General features: G+C 44.8%; 4 protein-coding genes across 4 annotated transcripts; 3 read left to right on the forward strand and 1 right to left on the reverse strand.

Moving 5' to 3' along the window:
- Nucleotides 1-218: 218 nt before the first annotated feature.
- On the reverse strand, nucleotides 219-8,116 carry slc25a25b (solute carrier family 25 member 25b). The gene is made up of 11 exons (XM_068752497.1): nucleotides 7,930-8,116; nucleotides 4,426-4,552; nucleotides 3,526-3,613; nucleotides 3,167-3,202; nucleotides 2,879-2,990; nucleotides 1,954-2,112; nucleotides 1,649-1,801; nucleotides 1,460-1,567; nucleotides 1,093-1,260; nucleotides 867-1,017; nucleotides 219-403 (listed from the first exon to the last, which is right to left on the reverse strand). Exons 1-11 carry the CDS (start codon nucleotides 8,041-8,043, stop codon nucleotides 219-221), a joined length of 1,401 nt encoding a protein of 466 aa, XP_068608598.1. The 5' UTR covers nucleotides 8,044-8,116.
- Nucleotides 8,117-9,690: 1,574 nt separating this feature from the next.
- On the forward strand, nucleotides 9,691-11,597 carry naif1 (nuclear apoptosis inducing factor 1). Its single transcript, XM_068753194.1, has 3 exons — nucleotides 9,691-10,129; nucleotides 10,764-10,814; nucleotides 11,068-11,597. Exons 1-3 carry the CDS (start codon nucleotides 9,691-9,693, stop codon nucleotides 11,595-11,597), a joined length of 1,020 nt encoding a protein of 339 aa, XP_068609295.1.
- A 1,947-nt stretch (nucleotides 11,598-13,544) lies between these two features.
- Nucleotides 13,545-21,205, forward strand: LOC137908361 (early estrogen-induced gene 1 protein-like). The gene is made up of 11 exons (XM_068752757.1): nucleotides 13,545-13,690; nucleotides 15,743-15,863; nucleotides 15,993-16,022; nucleotides 16,654-16,770; nucleotides 16,875-16,921; nucleotides 17,629-17,786; nucleotides 18,108-18,209; nucleotides 18,359-18,539; nucleotides 19,261-19,382; nucleotides 19,464-19,533; nucleotides 19,608-21,205. Exons 1-11 carry the CDS (start codon nucleotides 13,545-13,547, stop codon nucleotides 19,651-19,653), a joined length of 1,140 nt encoding a protein of 379 aa, XP_068608858.1. The 3' UTR covers nucleotides 19,654-21,205.
- Nucleotides 21,206-21,764: 559 nt separating this feature from the next.
- dpm2 (dolichyl-phosphate mannosyltransferase subunit 2, regulatory) lies at nucleotides 21,765-24,292 on the forward strand. Its single transcript, XM_068753059.1, has 4 exons — nucleotides 21,765-21,835; nucleotides 22,804-22,893; nucleotides 23,367-23,469; nucleotides 23,552-24,292. The coding sequence occupies exons 1-4, from the start codon at nucleotides 21,833-21,835 to the stop codon at nucleotides 23,605-23,607; spliced, it is 252 nt and encodes an 83-aa protein (XP_068609160.1). The 5' UTR covers nucleotides 21,765-21,832; the 3' UTR covers nucleotides 23,608-24,292.
- Nucleotides 24,293-26,301: the final 2,009 nt, after the last annotated feature.

Raw genomic sequence — 26,301 nt, forward strand, 5'->3', positions numbered from 1 at the left:
ACGAAGACTAAAGGGTGTTGAAGCACTACTGGATTCAAAAAATAAAGATTTAAATGACAAAGAAAATCTTCATCTTCCTCTTCGTTCACATCATCTCACTTTGTTACAGGTATATTAAATGTCAGCTGCTTTTTCCTCAGAGTCAAAAACAGTCAATTTAAGCTCCAAGGAAAAGCAAAAAGCACCTTTGGCATCTCGAGCTCCTCTCTCCTCCCCCTTCACTTTGACTGAACTCCCAGTTTGAGCTTGAGGTACTCGTAGACCACATAGCTGATACTAACAGAGGGAATGACCTTCATAAAGTTGGGTGCCAGGCCTCTGTAGAGGCCCATGACCCCCTCGGTTGTGACTATGTGCCTGAACAGGCCGGTCATGCTCATCTGAGGGCCTCCCTCCACGGTGGCTGAAGAAAAAACACAGACAGAGGAGGAGATAATCAAATACAGGCTTCCTCTGCACATGGAGTTTAAACATTGACACTTGGACCTGTGGACTGCAGGGGTTAGGACTCGAACCAATGACCTTTTCATAACTGGAAGACTGCTCTACCAATGAGCCACCGTGATGAGAAATGTAAAAACAGCTTTCCATTTCATTTACAGGCTGTTGCATTTTTGTAACTTCGCAATTGAGGTGTTTTAACCTCATGAATTAATGCCTCATTGAAAGGTTGAAACAAGACATGAAAGACAAATGCATGCAGTTCTCCTAAATCAAAGTCGAACAAACCGAACAGCAAAAAAAACCATCCTATTTACAATAAAAGTCTGAAGTCTGTCAATTCCCGATAAACTGACCAACCACTGGCAGTAGAGCTTCAGGGAAATTCAGAATTATACGTTCACTTCAGTTCTGCAGTGACTGACCTTGCGCCTGCATCCGAGTCCGGACCAGGGCCAGTGGGTAGCTAGACAGCTGGCCACATGTGCTGGAGGTCGTGCCACAAGCCAGGAGCACAAACACTCCAGGATCAGCGCTGTCTGTGGCGAAACGTTGCAGCCAGGAATTCTTCAGAGTCTGAAAGAGGAAAGCAAAATGAGAGAAACGACAAACAGAGAGGCGAAACAAAGACTCCCAAGGTCAAGCACACACCTCGTAGACCGCCAGGTCGATGCCAGCGTAGGGGAGGATTCCCAGCATGTTGGGGAAGTAGCCCTTGTAGAAGGCAATCGCCCCCTCCTTCCGGAGGATATGTTTGGCACAGTCCAAGATGCCGGAGTATTGACCCGTCTTCCTCAGCGCTAAACGCGTCTTCAAGACCTGAGAGCAGAAGTACTGTCGGCATCTGGACAGCTAAAGACACGTCTAGTCTGTTGTCCAAAGGCTGCAGAAAGCCCTTCAGTAAAACTAACAATCTCATCTACATCATATTGATTATCTGCCAGAGTCATGAGAAGCAGCTGAACACTTATAGAATGAACACAATCTCAGGGTCCCTGGGAATCTCTCTCTTTCTCACCTCCATCGGGTAGATGCTGCTCTGAGCGATGGCTCCGGCCAGAGAGCCTGCCACCAGTCTCTCGCCGATGCCCAGGGTCTCCTGGTTGCTTCCCATCAACCGTTTTATCTGACACACGGGTCATCCTTGTTATTATTGTCGTTCGCCCACAATGCAAACTGTGACAGAAACAAGTGTACTGTTGCCCACCTGCTCATAGGCCATGAACTTAATGGCAGACTCGGGGGCGATTTTGATGACATTGATGCCGTTGCCCCGCCACAGTGACCTCACACCGCCCTCTCGGATCATTTGGGAAAAGCCCCCAGCTATTTGCATGCTGTTGCTTTTGGAGGCGTGCACCTGAAGGGTCACGGGGGGGGGGGGGGGCACACGGAAACATGAACACATGCTTTCAAAAACCTAAACCCTTGCATAAATGATCGACAACGACTGGATGCAGTTAGTCTAGAAAGAAAATACTCCAGGGATTCCTCAGCTGCATAGTACTTTACCTGCATGAGTACTTTGAGCCTGTCCAGTGGCGCCGTGCAGGTTCGAGACACGGCACCAGCTCCTCCTCCGGCCACTAGGTGCCGCCACCACATTCCTGTTTGTTTCTCTTCTGCCGTGAACTCGTCTGGCACCAACAAACTCTCTCCAACATCGAAGATCTGAGGCAGAAGCAGAAGGTTCCGTTGTCCCGTAGCTTCATGGAGCCGTACCCAACTGTTTCCACCCATTAGTGTTAGCATCTAAGATTCTGACAGTAGCGCTCCCTGAAACGCTCCACTCGAAACCTGCCCCCCCCCCCCGTCTCTGCGTTACTGAACGCCATCGCAGGGCCTCTCGCTGTGTGGTTGGAGCTGAGGATGGGGATCTTGTGGTTGGACATTTTATCCTTGAATTAACTCCCTCAAGCGAGAGCTTATTAATATTTATTTCATTGATTTCTCACAGTTTTTTGTGACGCCTGCTAAAATGCTTTTAGTCGAAAGGATGATACTTTGACTTGGGTCAAAACATACGAGACAATGCTGCTTCCCTTTATCTTTTACGAGCCTCTTTTCTTTGGCCTTGATGGAAAACATTTGTGAGGTCAAAGAAAGGAAACACACGATAAAGGAAGCGGGGTTGAACCGCATCAAGAGCAAAGCAGAGCGATATGAAACCTCCTCCACCCCAATGAAAAAAGAAAGGTCTAAATCTACAGCGACATTCTTTCATGGAGGACGGAGTGTGTCCTCTGCTACAGGAGACTATGAAGCCTCCGTCCTTCAGAGAATCCATTTGGCTCACTTCGGAACAGGGATGGGCATCATGCAATTTTTAACATCCTGATTCCGCTTTTTCGGTTCTGGTTCCCTGCCCAAACCTTACTTAAGATCCCTTAGCGGGAAACAACAGATGATTAATCTAGAAACGCGAGAGCGAGTATACCGTGGAGTGTTTCCAGTAAAGGATGATCTCAGGAATGTTTTCTGCCGGATGCAGAAGGTGGTAGTCCCTCCACTCGTTCCAGTTAATCGTCATGGTTCCGTTTTTATCCATACTGGGAAAACAAACACGGCGGGCTGGTAACAGTGTGACAGTACAACGTTCACATGCACCATGACTGTTCAATCATGCTAAGCTTGAGGCGCATCGGCTCTTTGTTTTTGTCATTGCGATATGGCTTTTCTTTAGACTGAAGCGGTCAGTGCCGAGTCAGCCGAAGCTGCTACTTACTACAGGATAGGGGCCCAGATATGACCCCTCTTTATTCTGAGACCAGCCAGAGAGCAGAAGAGACACAGACAGACAGACATGTTAGAGGAACCAGACGAGGAAGACGTATAACATGAGCGTGTAGCCGCTAAATTAGCACACATGTGCGAGAAGCGGCCCAGCACAGGAGAGGACTTTTCAGAGATGGAACACTTTTGACAGACGTCTCCGACGTAGCCGGTGTCGACGTTTGTCTGACAGAGGTTAAATAACAGACTGACATCTGACTGTGGCAGAAGGAAAGGGCACAGATGCACACACTCGCATACAGGAAACAGTGAAGCCATGGTTTCCATGGAGACCGACGGCATCCTTCTCACCTTTTGAGAATCTTCTCAGCTTGTTCCTCTGAGATGTTGACTCCCAGGTCACGCAGGGACTGCATGATTTCCTGCGAGTCGATCCGGCCTACAGAGCAGAGATGCATCAGTGAGTGATTTGGGACGTCTCAGCACCTTCAGTCTGGTGAAGGTTTCACCAACAGTTGCTCTGATAAGCTTCCCACTGTAAATGTAGGCCTGGGATAATATATATATATTACACGTTTATTTAACCAGGTAAGTTAATTGAGAACTAATTCTCTTTTTCAGTAACGACCTGGACCTAAGTTGAACGTTTTACATGCTTGTCTGCTGTTATTAGCGCCGCCGAGGAGGTTCTGATTTTGATGGCGTTTGTTTTCCGGATGGATTAAAAAAATATATCTGCAGATGGGTATTAAATTTAATTTTTAGAGTGATCCAGATACCCTTCTGGATTAAAAAAATAAATACATCTGGATTTTACCATTTACTTATAATGGAGAATTTAAAAAAAAGAAAATCATATCTTGTAAAATCTGCTTTCAATTCATTCACCATAAATCACAGTCATAAAGGGGTCCGACATGAAACATCATGTAAAATGTCTTCTGGATCTGATCCAGAATGAGATCAGGAAAAAATAATTAACAATTTAGAGCCTTTTGGTGCTGATCCAGATTACCGTGTGGACGGTGTAGATCCAATTAGGAGGGGAACGAGCTGAATGGAGGAGGTCTGTGCTCTCTGTGCTTTTCTAGTTATCATGATTCGTAGATGCAGATTTGATTTAGAATTGATTGCCGATTGATTGGATAGATAAGAGAGAACAGAAGTATCTGCATTATTTTATTGTAATCACGGACTGCTGCTCAAAGGAGACTGAAACACCCATCCTCCAGCCGCAACAACGCTCCTTACCGTCATTCTTTTTGTCCAGGCTCTTGAAGACCAGCCGCAGCTTCTTCTCGTGGTCTTTGAGGTAATGAACAAACTCCTCAAAGTCCAACTGTCCGTCCAGGTCTTTGTCTCCAGCTTTCACTATTTTCTGAAAGGAGAAAATAGTGAACCTTCTGTCTCTTTAAAAAACAAACAGAGTATTCGGAGTATAATATTCACATTTTTAATTTCATACATATAAATTCCACATCTACATGTTCAGCAACTTCATCATCAACATCAGCGTGGTTTTAGAAACAGCCCATCTCTAGTGGGCCTTCAGGGACTCTCTTGCCATTTGTTAAGTTTCATTGTGTTTTCAGTCCCCAGATTACAGTTACATCACAATTGATGCTGGCCCCACAATGCGCTGGCGACACGTCCGGGGTGTACCCCACATTTTGCCATGAGGATAAAGCAGTTGTAGATGAGACGAATGAGGCCGTTTACGAGGAGATGGATGGATGGCTGCTGACTCTTGATGTCTGGCTCCTCCCATTGAGATATTTAAATCAGAATCCCTCTGGATTAAATTCAACCACTCAGTGATGATAATGGGGCTGAGGGTTTGTCAAACACGCCCATATTAAAGCAACTAGAAATGAATAAAAACACAGTGATGAACGCCTCCTATATTTTCCTCGGATTGAACGGATATATGAAGAGTTGTTGCTATGGAAATGATAGAACACCCGCCGATCAGACGAACGTCAGGGCTACCGGCCAACGTGTTGAAAGCATGATAACATCTGTAAAGGTCATTCATCTGAACCGCTGCCGTGACAAAAAGCAGAGGTCACGATGAGGACGCTTTCACCGCCCCCTGTCCATCTGTACACTGTTGACTCAGCTTGCACTTTAGACCACTTTACAGCCATCTTGCACACAGGTTATACGGCATCATAGAGCGTCCGTAGGCAATACGGCCTCGCCGGCCTGCCTAGAGGGAACTGTACAGGGAACGAGAGCAAGGTGGAACATGAATAGACGCTGAAAGGGAGGAAATGTCCACCTGTCTCATGAGAATTCACAAAAAAAATCAACCATGTGGATGAAGAACGGACAGCAGTCTGGAGACCGGTTCCACAACTAAATGTAGAATTGGAAAAACAAGATTAAGAATTGTTCCGTTCTAATTTACGTTTTTATCAAGGCATGGCATTCGACTGGAGTCGTGGAACAGGTACTAAGAACTTTGATCCGAGTAAAAGTTACAGTACCATCATGTATAAATACATTTATAGAAGTAAAGTACTGCAAGTACTAGTAATAAAATATTAAAAGCATCAAAAGTCAATGCAGCAGAATTAAAGCTAACAGTTGCAGCACACATAAGATGCAAATTTAACTGTGTGATCGGTTTGTTCGCCCTTAAGCTGTCCCACATTCCCTGTTACAGACACAAAGGACAGATCCATAACAGAACCCGGTTCGGAACACGGTTTATTTTAGTTCAGACCAGTTAGATGTCACAGACTACGCTAAAAGGAAGTTACCTCTTTCTTTTTCAGTGCCCTTCTATTTAACGCTGCGGTTGAATTTGCAGAAGAGTCGTTCCGGTTGCATTCCTGACTGTGGGACGAGTGCGCAGCGTTCCCATGGACTTCTGGACTCTGACTGCAGTCCCCTGTCCCCGCGGACTCCGTCTGCCCTGGCAGCTGAGTTTCGGCGGGCCGACACTGTGTCCCACCAAAAAGGAAACTCCACATGTCCCGCAGCATCCTCAGAGTCGGGCTCACTGTAAACTATTAGACCAACCGCGCGTGTTGGCTGAGAACAGTGCGGCCCTCAATTTTTCTGTTCCAGCTCAGGGCCTCATCGTCCTCACTGAAATAACAGACGTCCCGGTCCTTGGTCCACAGGCCTCAAATGCAGCAGCATCACAATAATAATAATAAAATGCCCCAGCTAACTCTTGCCATGCAAGTACGGAAGCAAAATCACTGACAGCAGTAGCCAATAGAAAGTTAGATTCACCCCTTAGTCAGCTTCAGTGCCAGAGAAATGCAGCACAGAGTTCCTCCAGAAACCTGCATCCTCACTGCAGCCGAGACGGACCAATCCCTGCAACTCATACTGGCAGGTCCAACTGTCAGATCATTTAACGACCCCCTCAGCCAATGGAGGATAGCTTAGCAGCATGCAAATTAAGCCGTGCCTCAAACTATCAGCCAGAGCTGCAGGAGGGGCTGGAGAATCAATCTTAGGGTTTCCCCTCTGCTGTTCCTCAAACTCTGTTGAAAATCTGCTGTGTGATTTCTTCACCATCCTCCTGCTCTTCCCGAGTCATTCCAGGCACACACTCCACAACCAAGCTTCAATGTACTAGATTCCTCCTGCAGGGAAACTACAGTGTGACACAGCAAAATCAGATCCATCACTCCCCTCCCCTCCCCTCCCCTCCCCTCCCCAAACGTACTGCATTCAGGGTACAAGCGCCGTTTGACTCTGAATCCACAGGAACAGGAGAATTATTCATTTACAATATATGCTTAAAATCTGTATGATGTTCCTACTATCAAATAATGGAACAAGTCTGTCCATTAGCATTTGGGATCTTTACAATTCTGCTAATAAAAGTGTACATTTTAAGGATAATTCCAAATGTTATTATTATAACAAATTACCCAAGGAGACTTAAACATAAAGGTGTTTGAGTATCTCTCGAGTCCCGTAATGAAGACAGATCACAAATATATCATGCAGATTGCACAGGAAGCTTATATATATAAAAGTAAATAATTAATAAATAAATAGGGAGTTACTTTTCAATCACCCTGTATATACGTATATATAAAATTGAACCCAACATGTTCCACATGAACAAACACATTAAAAGCTTTTAATAGAATTTGGAAGCATTCTTGAATCAAAAAAAAAATGCTGCATAAATAACAGTTTTATCTAAAAAGAACTTTAGTAAAATTATCCACCGGAGCTCATTATAAATAAAACTGTCTGCTGAGAACATGAGCCGATCCGCCCGCCTCCAAACAAAGGGGCGGGGCATCGTAAAGACTACGTGACCAAACAGATCCGAGTAATGACTCCGGTGCGCCGTGACGTCATCTCAGCGCTGCGCCGCATCAGAAACGTGTTCAATTCTTGACCCGAAATGATGAAATAAATAAGCAGCTTGACATTTAAAACGCAAACGTCGAAAAGGACATTCGTAAACTTTAAAAGCTTCAATTGCAATAATAAAACAGAATATGACCAAGTAAATGATAAAATCCGTTTCAGAACTTTGCATTAGGCTATACTGTAATGCTATAACATTATAATTAGCAGTAGGGTTTATTTACCTAACCTTCTACCACATTTGTTTTTTGGCTTTGGTTAAATACTCATTTTTGCTGCTTTTGTTTTCGGTTGCATTTCCTTTTTTTATAACCGATTGAACAATTTATCGTTTTTAGATAATGGATACATGAAAGCAAACAACCGGAAACACGAACAACAACAACAACAACAACTTCCGCTCACCATCAGCTCGTGCTCGGTCCGGTGCACTCCTAACCTCTTCAGCCCGATCGTCAGGTCGTTGACACAGATCCCTCCGTCCCCGTTCACATCCAGGACCTGGAACAGAACCTTCATCCTGTGCTCCTGCTCAGAACCTCCGCATATCTCGCACGGATGTACCGAGTCCGCCGCCCGACCGGAGACCGAGCGCCGGCTCCCGGAGCAGGAGTCCTCGGGGTGAACGTCCACCCCTGGATGGGGTTCGGCGGACCGGCACTGGCAGAACACATCACTAACGCAGGGGTCCTGCTGGCGCATCGGTAACCGTACCGTTAACCGGCTACCACGTCACACGACCCTCCATTACAAAAAGACGCGCTGCCTGCGCCGCGTCGCTTTACAAACCCGAACAGGTCGCGTCCATAATCCCACCTGAACAAGCGTTCCGGTGTCACTCAACGCTGTGGTTCGATGCCGGTGAGTCGAACCCGGTGACCGGATGAAACGCTGCCGAGCTGGAGCAACCTAAAACAAATATCCCTCGAACGTCACGGGGGAAAAAAAAGGCTATTTTAAAGTCCTCCGTGGATGACGGTGATGTTTTACTCGCTATTAACGAGCCGAGCTGAACGAGATGCGGTGAGCCGGAAGAAGCGTGAACCGGCTGCGCCACAAATCTCGCTGTTCAACGCGAGATTACGTTCAACGCGAGGAACAGACCTGCCAGATATCAGTGAAAGAACTCATCCTGGACCGGAAGTTAATTCAGTAGAGTTGAGTTACACAAAGCGGCCGGTGGCGCCATCTTTTGTTTCCGAATGTGAACTGAAGCAGAACGTCTGAGTTCTATTTTATGAGACTAAACGAGCCCGTTTTATCCTTAATGAAGAGGACCGCTGCTTTTTTCTTAATGGTTTCTATATTATTTCGCTTTTTTTGTCAATCAAGTCCAGTCATTATATCCGCAAACTTAACGGCAGTGTTACTTAATGTCTAGAAAGAAAATGTACAGGAAGCTTCCTGAAAAAAAAAAACAAATTCATTCTTCAATTGAACTATGTTCTTTATTACCAACTAAAAAAAGACCCGCACTGACAGACGTGTGCAAACCTGAATGACAAAAAAGTCTGAATGACGTATCAGGCTGTGATTGGCTGAGCCTGAGTATGCGTGTTTTCAGCTCCATATAAACACTTTCTAGACTAGGTCTAGCTCTAGGATGATTTTTGTTTCGATTTGCATTTTGTAATCAACAGCCAAATTAGCAGAAATAAAGGGGAGCGAACACGAATGGGTTTTACCGTTTACAGTAGAATAATGCAGAAAGGTATCAGTCCTGACAATTACAGAGAGCAAGCTATTAAATAAGAAGAAATATATAGCCTAATATACACGTTTTTTCTTCTTATATTGTATTCTTTGATGGGACATTACTCATTCTTTGTACTTTCCTTGTGAATTCATTTACTTTTCTGCTGTTTGAAAGCCTCACGTACAAAAGCAGGGTGACAATTTGCGCTTCAGTCACGTAGTTTGTTTGGCTCTCTGAGTGAAGGGCGTTTGACTGAGCCAATAGAAACAGGGAACCAGCACCCCCACGAGTCAGCCAACCAATCGACAATCAAGGGGGCGGGACTACAGCCCAGCCAACGTAAGCGTTGTAAGTAGGAAGAAGAAGCCGATTCTGGAAGCCATTACGCTGCGCACATTAGTTAAGTAAATCTTACTATTTTTGCGTACAATACGCACAATTACCTACCCGAAAAAGGAACTTCTTCAATTATGGCATCAGTCGCTAAAAAAAGAAAAATGAATTTCTCCGAGAGAGAAGTGGAAATTATTGTGGAAGAAATAGAGAAACAAAAGCATACACTAGTTAACCACTTCAATGCTGGAGTCACGCACATAGCGAAGAACAACGCGTGGGTGGACATCCTCAAAAAGGTCAACGAGGTCACGACCTGTCCCCGGGAGTTACCGGAGGTGAAAAAGAAGTGGTCCGACATGAAGACGGAGGTGCGGCGCAAAGTGGCCCAGGCGCGGGCTGCCATAGAGGGGACGGAGTGCACCCCGGTCCCCGTCATCCTCACTGCCATGCAGCAGAGGATCTGTAACCTCCTGGGGGAGGCCACCATCATCAGCCTCCCCGCCGGAGACTCGGACGCGGAGATAACGTTACCCATAGCCGTGAACGCCGCCGCCACCGTCACGCTATCAGAGAGTAAGTCTGGAAAAGTTCTCCTCCGGGCGGGTCACGGGGGGGGGCATGTTGCGGTTCAAGACCACAGAATGGAGAATGGACTTGGGGTTGTCATTACATTACACCTGTCTCGGAGGAGCCCTTGAGCAGCGCAAAATAATAATAATACTATTTTTTTATACTAGTATTTTTTAAATACTAGTATTTCTTTTATTACATGTGTGTAAAAAACATGACATTTTTTAATTCTCTATTTCATGTGTAATAAAAATCTGTGCGTGTTGAGCGTAAATGGAATTTCCATACTGTACATTCAGGAAGAGGGTCGCCTTCGCCTTCGCCTTCGCCACAGAACTTTTTCCCAACAAGTTCAAATGTCAGAAAATCAAACCACGCCTCTCTGAGAGCATCTTTGGTTCTGCTTTGACTTTTCGGCTTGTGACCTTCATCACAAGTTGATGTTATTTGTGTATTGGCAGGATTTCCTTCTACCAAAACTACTCTATTACTTTTACAATTTGTGCCATGCAGGAAATCATCAAACGCTCGCGTTGAAGATCCTGGATGGGCGCTTATGTCCCGATGGAGGGATTGTAACAATCAGAGCAGTTGTATTTGTGGTATTTTAATATTATGTACATCTGCTTTTGTTTAGGTCTTCCGATGGTCTCAGGTTCTGTCTGTGAAGACGAAAAACCACTGAGCGGTACGTTTTGTTTTAGCATCGCTCCATACCTGCAAAGTGAGATAAACGGAATTATATTATTGCTGCAGTTTCTATGTTCTCCCAGTGTCTGCCTGGGTTCTCTCCGGGTTCTTCTGATCCCTTTAAGTAGCAGTAAAACCACTTTAGATCAGGTTTTCATTGGTCATTTTATTTTATGTATTTACAGTTTTGGAAAATAAATGGAAATGTCTGGACACTTGAGCCATTATAAGTCTTTCCCATCCTGTTTCAGCTGAAGCAGCTTTCCATGCCATAGTAGAGGACGGAGGCGTGGTGGAGTACTGCACCACCACTGTGGGCGACTCCACTCCCACTGCGGTGGCAGCTGTTGAAGCGCCCGTAGAGATGCTTGCCTCATCCTCGGCGTCTCCTCCTCCGCATCACGGTCAGCCCAAACCTCAGGAGCTCAAGAGTCGAATCGCTCTCAACTCGGCACGCCTCCTGCAGGAGCAACGGGTCACCAACGTCCACATCCGAGAGATCGCTCAGCACCTGGAGGGCCAGAACGAGCTGCTGCAGATGATGCGGCGCTCCCAGGAGGCTCAGGCATTTGCACAAGAAAGGCAAGCGCAGGCTCTAGAAGGGACCCAGGCTGCCCTGCTAGCGTTGGTGCAGATGCTCCGGCCTGCTCTCAAAGACCTGCGCAAATTCCTGCAGAGCGGGAGTGACGTGGCAAATCCTAGCAACTCAGCGGTGGGAGTGACAGCTGATGGGGCAGGAACAAAACCATCTCCACCTGCACCACCACAAGATACACACTAGACTGTCTGTGTGTGTGTGTGTGTGTGTGTGTGTGGGGTCGGTGCTCACAGAACAATGAGAATAAGCAAGTAAATAAGACTTTGTTTGGAGAATATGTTTTAGGATGTGGACAAGAAGCACCGACGAAGGCTATTTTACTGTCTGATAGTCGGTGTGTTTTTCTTATGAAACTGAAATTCTGTTTTTAATATCGATTCAGGAAGCTGTCACGATTATCTTCTTACAGTTAAGCCTGAATAAAGAACGATCTGTTTCAGTTCTGAGAGTATTTCGACGTGTTCTCAATCAAATGTTCAGTAAAGGGCTGCGTTACTCTCCTCGACCACAAGAGGTCAGTGTCCACAAGTTTAACTTTTTCAGCAGAACTGCTGGAGGACAGGTTTGTTGTCTGTTTGTTGGTATGTTGAATTGTTTAGGATTACCGTACTCAATTTATGTCAAAGACCTGGACCAAAAATGAAGAGGTATTTCAGTGCAGAAGAGGTTTTATACATTTTAGAGGTGGGGGGGGGGTCTGACATGGCCTGCTCGCTGGAGTCCTTCGAGGACACTGAGACTCATCCTAACAGTGAGTGGACATGACAAACAGGAGAGTCTAATCTCCATCTCATGCCGAGATGCTGCACGACATGTAGGCATGATGCCACGGGCATGTCATTCAATTTCAAACAGGAAACAGAAAATAAACGGAACTGGCTTCATAAAACACAATCTATTCAGTGCAATTAAAAGGTATCTGGCGTCCATGTTTGTCGATGGACAGAGGTTTTCGGTGGGGTGACGTGATGCGGCTCCTGTCCCGGTAAACTATGTCCACTAAGCCGTGGTGTCGTGTCAGTCTGTTTGCATCCAGCCACGAATCCTGGCAAAGACAGAACAAAATGTAAACGACCCATCAAATTGTGAGAATTTGTTTGAGTTCTCTTGCTAACGGGGACATATTAATAAGTGTCTTTGTAATTTATTGTAATTCATTGTCATTTTGCATCTGTGGTGTAATTTATTTTAAATGTATTGTTAGTTTGCATCTGTGGTGTAAAATTATTTTTATGTTTCTATTGTTATTTTGCATCAATTGAGTAACTGAATATTGGTTTTATTTTTATTTATATTGTTAAATTTGTATTGTTAAATGTCGATGGTTTATGTACTAAGGACTTTCAACGGAAACAAGACCGCAAGGGCTTTTTAGAAATGCTCCTCTTAGACAGGATGTTTGACTGTATTTGTACTGTAATACATGCTACTATGTGACTGTACTTGTACTCTAACATTCTATCTCATAAATATATTCATCATCATCACCTTGGGAGCTGCAGCGCCGCTGGAGTTTCCTTCCGCTCCTCGACTAAACATTTTGTAGACGGTCCCTAAAGTGGACCCGCGATGCGTTCAAGGAGCTGCTATGCTATCTGTTGAACTGTAAACTGGCTGGAGCAAAAAAAAAAAAAAAAAACTTGGAAGAGACGCACTGACGCCCCCCCCTTCCCCCCCCCCCCGAATCGAGATCTGCGCACAATGAGGAGCAGACCGACGGGACGGCACGGTTTCCCTGCGCTTCACGGAGCGATAACTCCCAGTGAGTTTACCGAGTGGGGGGGGGGGGGGTTGTGTTTGCGTGGCAGCTGTCACTTAAGCCGTGGCCGTGCGTGGGGAGGTGCGTGGGGAGGTGCGGGGGGGGGGGGGGGTAGAAATCATAATACAAGTGTCACTGCTGTCATTCAGGTACAAATGAGTTCAGCAGGTTTGTATAACTTTTTTCATTCTTCTCGTTCACAGGACGAATCCGTTCTTCCGAGATGATTATCCTTGAGGCAAAAAAAAAAAAAAGAAGAGAGAAAGTATTTGTATTATTCCCACTTTAATGCCAAATAGTGTCGGCTGTGTTCGGCCTGTTTGATCCATTTACTGGTGGTCGTCATGAGTTCCCTCCAGACGCTGGGATCCATGTCTTTTTTGATGAAAAAGAAGAAGTTCAAGTTTCAAGTGTATTTCACGTTAGAAGAGCTGACAGCTGTTCCGTTCGTTAATGGAGTGCTTTTCTGCAAGATCCGACTGATTGATGGGGGGGACTTTGCCATCTCGTCCTCCAGGTATTTAGAGAAACTTTCACTTCCTTGTTGCAACTAAAAGTTCTCTCGAATGCGGTCGCTCTGCTTCTGCCTCAGTTATTAGATCTCATTCTGCTTGTGAAATCATAAGAAATCTGAGTGGAATCCTGTTCCCACACACACACACACACACACACACACATAGATGGGGTGATACCAGCTGACAGCAACATCAGGACGAAAAGGTTGAGAAGAACCAAATGTTGATAGAACAGCAGTAACAGATGTGGAAGGTCAAAGCTGACGTCATCCCCGCAGTGTGTGTGTGTGTGTGTGTGTGTGTGTGTGTGTGTGTGTGTGTTTCATGAGCAAAAATCTTTTTTTTAATGTCCTAAATGCAACTTTACAATGGATTCATTCAATTAACCCTCACACGGGTACAGACATGCACATTTGGAAGCGAATGCATTTAATCAACACTTTATAGCCGCAGCTGTGAGCTAGAGACAATTCCTTGGTACGTTAGAAACTAGACATGCAAACAATAACTTAACGCACACTGTCTTTGTGTGTCTGCATGTGTCTGCTTGTACCAGGCTTAACACCGGCTCATTCCACAGATTCCATCACTGATTTGAAAAAAAGGAAAATCAGCCAATGGGAAGGCAGTTTTTGATGCACTTATTTTAGCTGCCATGAAAACACAATCAATGCTCAACACCAGCAAGCTTTTCCTACATTATGCAGGGAAGCAGAAACGTGCAGATGCTGTGGTGCCGAGGACGACAACAACAACATCTGTAACTAGAAAACGACAATCAGAGATTGCAGGCCCTCGCCTCCAAAAGACTATTCGATCTTGTGAGACAGTAAACAGGGCTTCCGGATCAGAGGGGCCAAACCTGCTCTAGCTTGCTGCTCCGGAACGTACTACAAGACTCCTTCTGGACTCTTTTTCCCATCATGCCATTCGTGTTCCTCCCTCTTAAAGTGGCAGTTTACAGCACAGGCACGATTCCAGATGTAAAAATAATTCTAGAATCTGGATCCAGATCCAGATCAACGCCATTCTCGGGGAGGACCGAGCCACGGACAGAACCTTGCTTGTGTAAAAATTTCAAGTCGATTGGGTTACTAGTTTTTGAGTTATGCGCTCGGACAGACAGACAAACAAATGCAGCCAATTGCAATACCCTCGTCTCCTCTTCGGCGAGGGTAACTAAAACAATAAGCCTTAACTACTCGTTAAAACTAAGTACGTCGGTGTCAATCAGACGACACACTAAGTCAGGCAGCGATGTGTGACCGCGGCTTCACCCGAGAGACGCAGCGCTCCCATCTAATGCTGTACAAAGGTGTGTTTGTGAAAAGTGAAAGAGAACAAGTGGCAGAACCTGTCTGGCCATGTTCGCCTCTCCCAGCAACCTCCATGGTTTTTTTTTTTTTTGCTTTAGGGCTTGTAAACGTCAGGTTGCCCTTCAGATAAGTGGAGTGGGAACAGTTCTTGTGATAAAGTTAATGTTAAAGCCAGTGTAGGAAAGGAACCCTTTAAGAGTTGACCCTTTGCTGTTATGATTCATTGAACAAATATAAATGGTGTGGACTGTAATCATGGTTTATTCCACCGCATACCAGTTCAGATGAATGGCACTGGGAAAGATAAGCAATGCACGAAAGGCGTAGAGCTCTTAGAGCAGGTTTGTAAATTACATGTGCGTAACCCCGACATGCATGTCTCGTACCAGGCACAGTGTTGTGGGTGGGCTTAAAGCTCCCGGACCCTACCACTCATAAGAGGTCTCTCCTTGATCCTGAAGCGTCACCACGTAAGCATGGATCGCTCAATAGGTGTGTGTGTGTGACTTGTGAGGCTGCAGGTACACATCCTGCACACACACACACACACATAAGTGTTCAGAACTGTGTGCAGGGATCCCGCGTCCTTTTGGCGGAATCAGATGTTTTTGAGACGACGTCCCACCATCCTCTTAAGAACATGTTGTCTTTGCTGTTCATTGTTTGGGCGTGTCGTTGTCGGCTGTTTCTGTGCTCTGAACCAGGTGTGTGTGTGTGTGTGCGTGTGTGTGTGTGCAGGGAGGAGGTGCAGCAGAACTGTGTTCGATGGAGGAAGAAGTTCTCCTTTGTGTGTAAAATGAGTGCTAATCCAGTCACTGGTGTGTTGGACCCCTGCATCCTCAGGGTCTCTGTACGCAAGGTAAACTACAATTCCCAGCAGCCACCTCTCCTAGCTTCTCTCCAATATAAATTGAAAACCAGTGCCGTTTTCTCCAACATGCCCCCAATAACATTTGACACACACACACATTACTCTCCATCTTTGCAGGAGCTGAAAGGAGGGAAGACCTTCTCAAAGGTGGGTTTGTTTTCATGCTATGAGATTAGCGCTCATTAAAATATTACATTTTCCTTCCAGGTCGCAGCCAGTTTGTCTGACCAGTTTGAGCTGGGAGCACCTTTAAAAGATAGACTTTGACTGTGTCAGCGATGATAAAATAAAAAGAACATGTGACAGGACAGTCGGTGTGTTTGTGTGTAATCAGCTGTTGCACACATTATTGCCCAACATGAGGGTGGATGTAATCACACCCTGATTTTCAGGGCCACTAATTTATTGAAGAAGTATCCTGATTCCCGATTTAGTGAAACAACGCAGTTTATGATGATATCAAACATGAGGCTCCGTTTCAGAGCTGAACTTTATCATCCTCAGCGTAAACAACTTGTTCCCTCACTTTGTCACATGACGCGACTGGCAGTGCTATTTCCAAGTGTAATTTAAGCACATTTACAGACCCCCCAGGGGTAAATTATTTTCAATTTAATTCCCCCACAATGAACATAAAGATAGAATGTACGACTACTTTAGTCAGCGGTTACATCCCCTTTTTCGATGGTGTAAATCCAATTAGGAGGGGTTTCTGGTTCCAGATCTGCGTCTGACGTTCCACCTTCAGTCTCTGCTGTTTTGTCTTGTCGTTCTGCAGCTCGGTTTTGCTGATCTCAACATTTCAGAGTTTGCTGGTTCAGGCTCCACAGTTCGCTGCTGTATCCTGGAAGGTTACGACACCAAAAACAGCAGACAGGACAACTCTATCCTCAAGGCAGGGCACGCACACCCACACACGCACACGCACACGCACACGCACACGCACACACACACAGAGCACTCATCATCATGAGGTTAATTAATCAAATGTTTTTATAGGTGACGATTGTGATGACTCTTCTGTCTGGGGATCCCTGCTTTAAAACGTGAGTTCCTCTGAGGTCTGAGGTCGCCTCCCCACAAAACACACCTGAACCCACTCGGTACAAATGACACCTGAACCCACTCGGTACTGTCTACTCCCTGCCACCCACCTACTTACCTGTTTAAATTAAAAGTAAACAAAAATTAGAAAAAAAGAAAATGTAAACAGGAAGTCTTGCTATGGAGTTAGCTTTGAGCTGTAAATTGACTTTGAAAAAAAAAATATTTAAAATTTTAATAATGTTTGTGATATTCACAGAGGATCTCATAACATTATTATTATTTTGCCTATATTTGCAATTAATAACAGTAATTATCCTATGCAAAATAATAATAATAAAAACAACAGCAATAATTATAATAATAATAATATTAGTAATGATATTAAGGAACTAGTGATAAAATGTTTCTGTGCTTGCACATCATTAAACTTTGAATAGAAATGACAGACAATAAAAAAGATACTGGATGGAAAATTATATTAAATATTGCTGTTATTTTTATTTTGATAATTTACATTTGTGTAAAGACCTGGTCCGGTTTGGTGGATGCGTTGAAATCCTGATCTGCAGGTACATGTGAACCCGAGGGTTTAGAACATTGATCACACCTGCACCTTTCACCTCATGCAGTTTGTCTTCCCTCTGTGTGAACGACAAGAAACAACTGAATGTGATTGAGTTTAATTTCCTTTCTGTCTGACCATTAGGCCTCCTGGTACGGCCAAATCTGTCTCCATCGGGGACAAGGACCTCACCCTGCAGCTGGACTGTAAGGGTGCGAGCGTGGATGTCCCTGGGCAGCCACAGGGAGGCGCCGTAGTGGGTCGATCCTCCAAACCCAAGCAGTCATCTGTTCGTAGTACAGGTAACTGTCTACGAACGTTTTGAATTACTTAATCACTTTTCAGCCATGAAACAACCCTATATTAACCCTAACTTCCCTTTAACAGGCAGAAACCTAAAACAGAACCTAAGACTCATAGTGGGTGGCCAATTTCACATCTTCCTCAGTAGTCTTCAGCGGTTTTGTTGTTGTGGTGAACATCCGGAACTGTTAGATGTACCATAACACTTCTTCCAAGGTCACCTTTGAGAGTGGATAATGACTGAATTTTCATTTTTGGCTGATCTGTTCCGGTAATACTGGGTTTAAAAAAATGCCAGTGCTGCTGTCTGCGTTCAATAGGGCTGTCTGAGGAGAGCGAGAGCGTGTCCAGCCCAGATGAGGTGTTCCACACAGGCCATTTCAGAAGCTCCAGCTATGCCAGCCAGCACAGCAAGATCTCAGGTGAGATCTGGACCGGACTTCACTCTCAGGGTATCCACCGTTTCAAAAGCAAAAGGGAGTGGGACATGGCCTGAACACACGTGCGCAGTGGACCTTATGCTAAAGCTAGTCACATATGTCCTCTCCCATAATCCTCCCCTCTCCTCCAGGATACTGCACAGCTCACTCCCGCTGCTCCAGCCTGACTGACCTCAGCCACCATCGGAACGCCTCCTCCAGCAGCAGTATCTCCTCCACCCCCACCGAGCTGCACCGACAAGTAACCCCCACCAAACCAGAGCGACCACCCCCACCCTCTGCGGCAGCCCTCATGGCCAACAGATCTTCCAGGTAGACGCACAAACGCACCTTTTCTTCTGACAAGTACGATCACCTCACTGGGAGGAATGCCCAGGCTGATAAGAGTGAAAGGGGCAAATCTCAGTCATGTGTGAACAGACAAGATGGGAATTCTGCAGGAATTCCCCCCCATCGGAGGAGGAGGAGGAGGAGGAGGAGGAGGGGTGTGTGATATGAGCTCAGGTTCAGGTGAACCAGCAGCAAAGCAGGAACAGAACAACTTTGTTCTGTCGCCTCTCCTCTTTTTATGTCAGCGTATGTCTACAACTTCTCTCTGAAGACTAAGAGCAAACATTCAAACAGCAGCTGTTTGCATGTATCCTCTCCATGTCATTTTTATTCTAAGCAATTAGCGCTGTAATTATGGGTGTTTTGCAACGTTTCCATTATACTAGCTGTTATTATCGCTGTACGTCTATGAATCTTTTCTTTAAAGCCGCCATTATTTTTGCATCCAGACGGGTATCCGGGTATCACTCTCGAAATGTAATGCAATATAAGTTAGACAAAGACCCATCTTCAGATTTGTATTCATTAAATGTGGCAGGCAGTGTAAATGATGACCTGTAACAGGTAGGTGTTAAAGATCTGTGTAAAGACTCCCTGCCAGCTGATCAGGGCAGGCGTTCAGTACCTCTCCTGGTGCGCCTTGGGGTTATTCACCTCAGCAGGAGGTCAGCGGCAGATCTGACATATTCCTGTGACACAGCAGGAGGAAGAAGGCCCACGTGGAGCGGCAGCCCAGCTGTGTGGACGACACCCGCGTCGATGCGGATGACATCGTGGAGAAGATTGTCCAAAGTCAGAACTTTTCTGACAGGAGCAACAGCGAAGGTACGGCAGTGTTTCAGATGGGTGTTTTATTTTGTGTATCGCCGTGGTAACCCGTCCTCTGGATCCCTGGCTGTCCTTCAGACAGCAACTTGAGGCTGTTTGTCAGTAAAGACGGGACCACTGCCCTCGCTGGGACCCAGCTCACCAACAGGTACGCCGCTCTGCAGGAATTAGACGCATATTTTATTATTGAGCCGGTTTGATTTTGTCGTTGTGTTTCTCCAGAGGAACTCCTGGAACATTTGAGCCCGTGGTCATCGAGACTCGCTGATCACACCAGCGCATCTGCAAGAGTCGTCACCTGCGAGCAGCTCAGTGTCCCGGCAGCAGATTGTGATGATGTGCCCTTTGAACTCTAGACCATCAAACTTTAACCAGGTTTGGTTGGTCACTCGTTCAGTTGATTTCTGCAACCTAAAATGGAATCAAATCGGGAACTAGTCCTAGACTGTGTCTGCTCGGTTCATCGGAGCTCTGAAATTTAAAACTGCTGCTGCTGAAATGGAAGTAGAAGGTAGATGAGAGCAGGAAAAACAAGAAAATGAGCGATGATTGGCTGTGGCTTATTTGTTGAACGTGAGCAATTTGACATTAGACAACGTTGTTTGAGACATTGTCATTATTAAACGAGCCTGAAGTGGCAAGCATATCACTTATTGATGATCAATTGATTGCTGCTGGATCAATAGCACACTGTCATTGATGACTCGCATTAATGAAATGAACAAGAATACTGGCCTCCTATTGGTTGAGGTTCTGACTACATTCGTACCATCCAGAATTCATTGCACTTTGTAGTCTTAAGTATTTTTTTTTATATATATAAGTGTAACAGCAGCTGGTGTGTGTTGTCCCTGTGTATAATCTGAGTATAATCTGTGTATAATCTGTGTATAGAGCTGCAGCAGCGGTACTGCAGGCCCGGTACCGGCTGTACTGAGATCAGTCCCACAGCTACAGCTGCACAAAGCCCTGCTGTACCAGATCCTCAACCTGTTTGTGTATCTGCAGTGTGTGTCAGAATCCTCATTGTTCTGGTCTTCTAGTATTCCACAGACTTGAGGCATGCGAGTCAAGCCTGATGTGAACGCTTCCTTTTTCCTTTTCCATTTCTATTTTTTGTGTTGTATCATGCCATGGATAATACTGGGTAAATACAGACATAAATCAACACATAAACCAGTGAAGACAGGGCGAAGGACTTTTCATCACACAGTTTCAGCCAATACACCAAATCACATCAAGAATGTTAACAATAAATGTTTCTATGATTTATATATCTTTGATGTTCCCTCCATGTCTTCCAAAGTCACTCCATATTTATCTGTTGACACTGATAAATGACTGTAGTTCTCCACAACAGGTGATGTCTGCTCCTGTATGTATTAAAGATGTGGTATTACCCGTATAACCCTATAATCTATTTCCCTTTCATTTGAGACCAGCAGGCTGGTACACGGTTTAATATATAAAAGCTAATGACATGGTGAGATGGGCTGAACCGTTGTTATTAGCAGGTGATCCTCGGAGAATGAATGCAGTAAAGGGAACCTTTGTGTTGGTGGTGCGTCTTCTACTGTGATTTGTCCAACAAATACTCCGTTGTACTTGATACTATGCAGCCTGTGGCCTTATTGTTTTCATTTATACAAATAAATGTTGTTGTTTTTTTGTTTTTTGGTGAAAGGTATTTGAAATTAAAAGCATTTTTCTTAATTTTCTTTGTATGAGAATGTATAAAGTTTCATTTTAAATATAATTTATTACATGTACGTTGCAACATTACCTGTAAACCTGGTACAACTAGAATAAATATATAAAACAACCACTCTACAATGGATTCTATCTTTTTTTGTACAAAATTTCTGTTGCACTGTGTCTCTGACCCTGTTTGTGATATTCATGGTGGATCTCAAGGTACAGTAAGGAGTCAGTAGAATCTACGAAATTAGGAACCTCAGAATTATGTTCTGTATGTTTGTAAAAAAGAATCAATCTATTTCAATAGTCCATGATTTCATCATGCACTGCAGCAAGCCGGTGGCATCAAAGGCAGCAGCTCCAAGTCTGAGCCCCCTGTCAGAAAAAGCTGGCTTGCTCAGGCCAGCTTCTTTGTAACTTGTCTGCGGTAATAAATTAGAAAAACGTAAACTACCTCCAATTTGTTGCTGAAATCATTGGGAATTATAATCTTGATTTCTCATTACCTGGAGTGGATAAAATAAGCAGAATTAGAGCAAAGCATGGGGAGAAGTCCAAATTTGAAGAACATAATAATTAATTCCTGTATCTTGAAAATAAAACGCTTTTTCTGACATTTCCGGTCACTTTGACCTGTGATATGCGATTCAACCAGGAGGGGGCAGCAGCGACACTCAGACGCATCTCGTCTGTCGAACTTATGAACAGGAAGAAGAGCAGCAGGAAACGTCGTCAGCACACTGGCAGGAATGGTAAGGGAGTTAAATCTACCAACTAATATGTGGCTTTGAAACAGGAAGCTACAAAACTTCACGGTTGTAACAGCGAGGAAGCGACGCTGTGTGATTCTACAGCTAAATGTTCACGGACAGAAGAAAACATCGCAGACATGAATGCAGCGTTTAGCTCGCTATGTTTACTTCCACTTTATTAAAGATTAGATTGCTGCATTAAAATGGATTGAGGTTTAAATAACTACAGTTTCACACCGGATTTACAAAAGGTCCGTTGTTCAGTCTGATATTAAATGCTCATATCCACCGATGGACATATGCATTTTAGGGAGGTGCAGTGGGTAGCGCTGTTGCCCCACAGCAAGAAGGTACAAGATTCTGTGCAGATGTTCTCTCCGTGTCTGCTCCTCCGGTTTTCTCCAAAAACATGCAGCTTAGGTGAATTGAGTACTCCAAATTGTCCGTGTGTGTGTGTGTGTGTGTGTGTGTGTGTGTGTGTGTGTGTGTGTGTGTGTGTGTGTGTGTGTGGTTGTCTGCTCTGTGCATGTCTGACCCTGCAATGACCTGGTGTCTCGTCCGGGGTGTGCCCCGCCTCTCGCCTGTAGTCAGCTGTGAAGGGCTCCAGGTGACCCACAAGGTGGATGGAGCAGCTGTAGACGAGATGATTGAGGTCGCCTACAGAAAATGGATGCAATACATTTTCTTATGGACTTTTTAACATTGTTTTTGGTGTCAAAACTATTATTAATTTCTGAAGCCGTATTCAACCCTGATAAATTATCGGTTAAAGCGGTGAATGTAGCAGCTGAGTCTCTCCAACAGCAGCTGTCAACATGTTTAAATTCTGATCATGGTGCAGATGGTCCTCCGCTCCAAGCAATGTGCATCCTCATCCTCATCCTCATCCTCGTCCTCATCCTCATCCGGTGACGTTTTCCTGAAGATGTCAGTGACGTGACGGTTTCACAACTCTCTCTTGTTTCCAGGCTACAGGAGTGGATCAAGCGGCCGGCGTCAGCCTTGTGGTCTTCAGCCTCCTGCTGTTCACGTACTACTCTGTCTGGGTCATCGTCCTGGTAACCAAAACCAGACCTGCTGCGTGACCCTTGTTTCTGCTGCACCGGTCACATAGGGATCATTTGATACCATGTATCATGTATATAGCTGGTGCAAAATGTTATTTAAAAGTAATTTGACTTCCCCCAAATACTGGGTGAGAAGGAAGGAAATGATCCAGAAAGATCAAGAAGTGCAAAAAAATAATAAAGAACTGAAGAAGCCTGAAACGTGTTCAACAAACCTGAATGAGAAACTAAACAGATCCCCAAAGATGTTTCAGATGTTTAAATTCAAGAACGTTTCCATTTTATACATTTCACAAAGCATGGAATCTGCAGTCATGTGTGCTTCTGGTCCCAAAAATATTCTTCTTATTGCATAATATTATTGCACTCTATGTACATAATACATGTGGAGCTAACAAGAATGTTATTCTTTTTAAATCGTATTTGAGAAAATGGAAACATTTAGATATTTGCTCCTTTTGCAGCCCTTTGTGGACGGTGATCATGTACTGCACAAGTACTTTCTTCCTCGGGAATATTCTGTCATTCTACCTGGGATTGCGGCAGTAATCCTGCTCCTTTGTATAGGTGAGCATGCAGACTCTAACGCCAAGTCTACAAATAAAATGAAACCAGGCGTGACAATGTTTCTCTTCCGATATTCTTACAGGGGCCTTCACTGCTGTTGTCATGTGGAAGAGTCACAAACCAAAGAAAGTGGATTAATGCCAGGCCTCGAGTGAAACGAGCAACACCGGTGGCCCTGGAGGACAAAATCATTCCTGACATCCATAACGACACTCTACGTGGGATTAAAAAGCAGCTTCTAGAGATTTTAGAGTGCGAAACCTTTTGACTTTAGCGGCCGGTGTGTGCTGGAATTAAAAGAGAGGCAAGTGAAGAAAGAAATGGAAGAATTCACTTGATGAGAATAACTTGAGAGATGACGTTACGAACGCTCGGCGGCTGCAGAGTTGAGTTCTGTGATTGATGCAGGAGAGGGGTGATGATGTCATCGCTAACCGACTGACGGCGCTGCCAGTTCTCGTCCCCGTCTTCATCCTTAAACCTTCAGAGTTCTATAAAACACATTTTACGCTGTTGTGAAAGTGCTTCGACGTCGCTGCTTTCACATGCAGCGGACTCAGGCTGTTAGTAAGACACGCACACCCTCCCATTAGGCAAAGAATGGCTCTCTGACAGCTGGTATTTATTTATTGTTCAGCTCCTCGTGGCTTCCTGTGACAGCAGTTATTGATTGTCTGAGGTGACGATGGTAAAAACCAGACATTCTCCCAACAGTCGGCCACGACAGTAAAGCAAAAATGTAATTACTGTGACTTTGTTGGAGTCAGGAATGATTTTCTGTAAATACTTGTCTGTTTATGTCATGTGTGAATGAAGGATTTTAAATGTGAGGCTTTGTGTTGTGTTTCTTATGGATGCAAAAAAGAGTCTCTTTGCCGGGGGGCCTCCTGGAACCCACTCGGGGTCCCTGGACTCTACTTTTAAATTTACTGGTTAATCCTTCTTACATTTCTGTTTTCTCTGATCAACAGTTATTATATCCTGTAAACCGAGGGACACTGTCAATTCAAACGCGGCCAAAATAAAGTCACAAGACGAAAAGTCTTTGATCAGTATTTAACATGTAAATCTATAAAAGCGTTCGGAGAGAGCGAACCTCACCTAATTCCCCTTTTAATTGGATTTACACCGTCCACCTGCCCTCATTCTGGATCAGATCCAGCAGCTATTTTACGTGACAGTGCATATCAGACCCTTTATGCTTTTTGGAGACTGAATTGAATTTTCCAAGATTTTTATTTATTTTTTAATCCAGATTTTATTTCATCAAGATCCATCCAGCAGTTTTTCATTAATCCTGCTAACAGACGGATAAACGGCGTCAGAAACAGAACCTCCTATGATGCTGTACGGTACCGAGGGTCCAGCCCGGTCCACAGCAGCCGGGCGGTTTTACGGGGCGGTTCGGGGATTACAGCTGACTTAATCAACCTGACCTTGTTTGTGCTATCCTCATCACAGAGGCATTTGAAGAAGGGACCGGTCCTCTGAAGCCTCCTTGACTTTGGACTCTTATCTGTCGGTCCAGTCATTCACTTAGTAAAGCAGTCCTCTAAGACTGCAAAGGTCAAAAATAAAATGGTCAGACATATACTGTTAACGTTAAATGGATTAAAGATGCATCAGGACACCATCATTCCAGAGTGTCCTGAAAGGTTGTGGCCAATACTTTGATTCTGGCAGACAGAGGTCAGAACTTCAAGGCCCGCTTGAAGGGTAACAAGGGAACGCTGTGTGATTTCTTTGTTTGGGTGGACAGAGCGATTCCCCAGCGGTACCAGCTGTTATCACCAGCGGCAACAATTGGAGCTTTATCTGCGGGTGTAGAAAGAAGCTTCTCCGGTCTCCAAAGGCTTCAGTCTTACACCCGGAGCTCGACGGGCCGAGGTCGTCGAAGGCTCTGCTGGCCTTTGAAGATGCATGTAAGTTCTTCAATGAGGACTTTATGAAATGTTTCCTAGCAGTAGTTTGGTGCCTTGACAGCTACTTGTGATCCAGGACCTGGATAGCAACTCAGTTTAAATATGGTGTGAAGTGGAGTCAGGCAGTGATTCCCTTCCCAGACAATCACATCAAGGACTAAACTGACCCTGCTGGACCCCAGTTTGAAAACCAGTGAAACAGGACATTGAAGAGCAGATATCAAGGAGTTATCTAAAGGCCCTTTACAGGTTCAGGAGGGAAAGATCTGCTCTTATAGAACCCGAATTCTCCTGTATGAGCAAACACTTTGGAGACGGAGGCAAGGAAAATCCTCTCTTGAACAGGCAGAAACCTTGAACAGAACCTAAGACTCATAGTGGACGGCCAAATTCCAAACACAGACGGCACGTATTTTTGTATGACGTGATATTTCCTGTTACCAGGAAGTTTTGCTGTTGAGAAAAAACTCCCTTGTTTTCCTCTTTTCTCCTTAAAATATTAAAACAATATTAAAACTTCAACAGATTGACAACTGAAGCCACAGACACTGATTGATATATTTCAGTTACTTTCTGACAGTGAAATGCAGCTGTTATCTGTTTTCACCCTCCTTTTCTGTCTCATGCTAGTGTTCATAATAATCGATTATTGTCCCTTTTAATGTCCAATAAACACAATCAACTGGTCATTATAGTACTCTGTGCTTCCGCTCTATTTACTGAGCTATGTTCAATATATCTTTGACAGAAGACACGCATTGATTGGTTGACAAGCATTACGCAGCACAGTCCATGTAGCTCCCATCTCTTTGTGTTGGTCTCCATAGTTACCCTGTGAAGGACTCAACAGCCAGTCAGCTGTCTTTTGTCTTTGTCCCTGGCCTCCCTGGCCTCCACCCGCTCCATGATT

The sequence above is a fragment of the Brachionichthys hirsutus genome, chromosome 19, assembly GCF_040956055.1.
Source record: "Brachionichthys hirsutus isolate HB-005 chromosome 19, CSIRO-AGI_Bhir_v1, whole genome shotgun sequence".
NCBI lineage: Eukaryota > Metazoa > Chordata > Actinopteri > Lophiiformes > Brachionichthyidae > Brachionichthys > Brachionichthys hirsutus.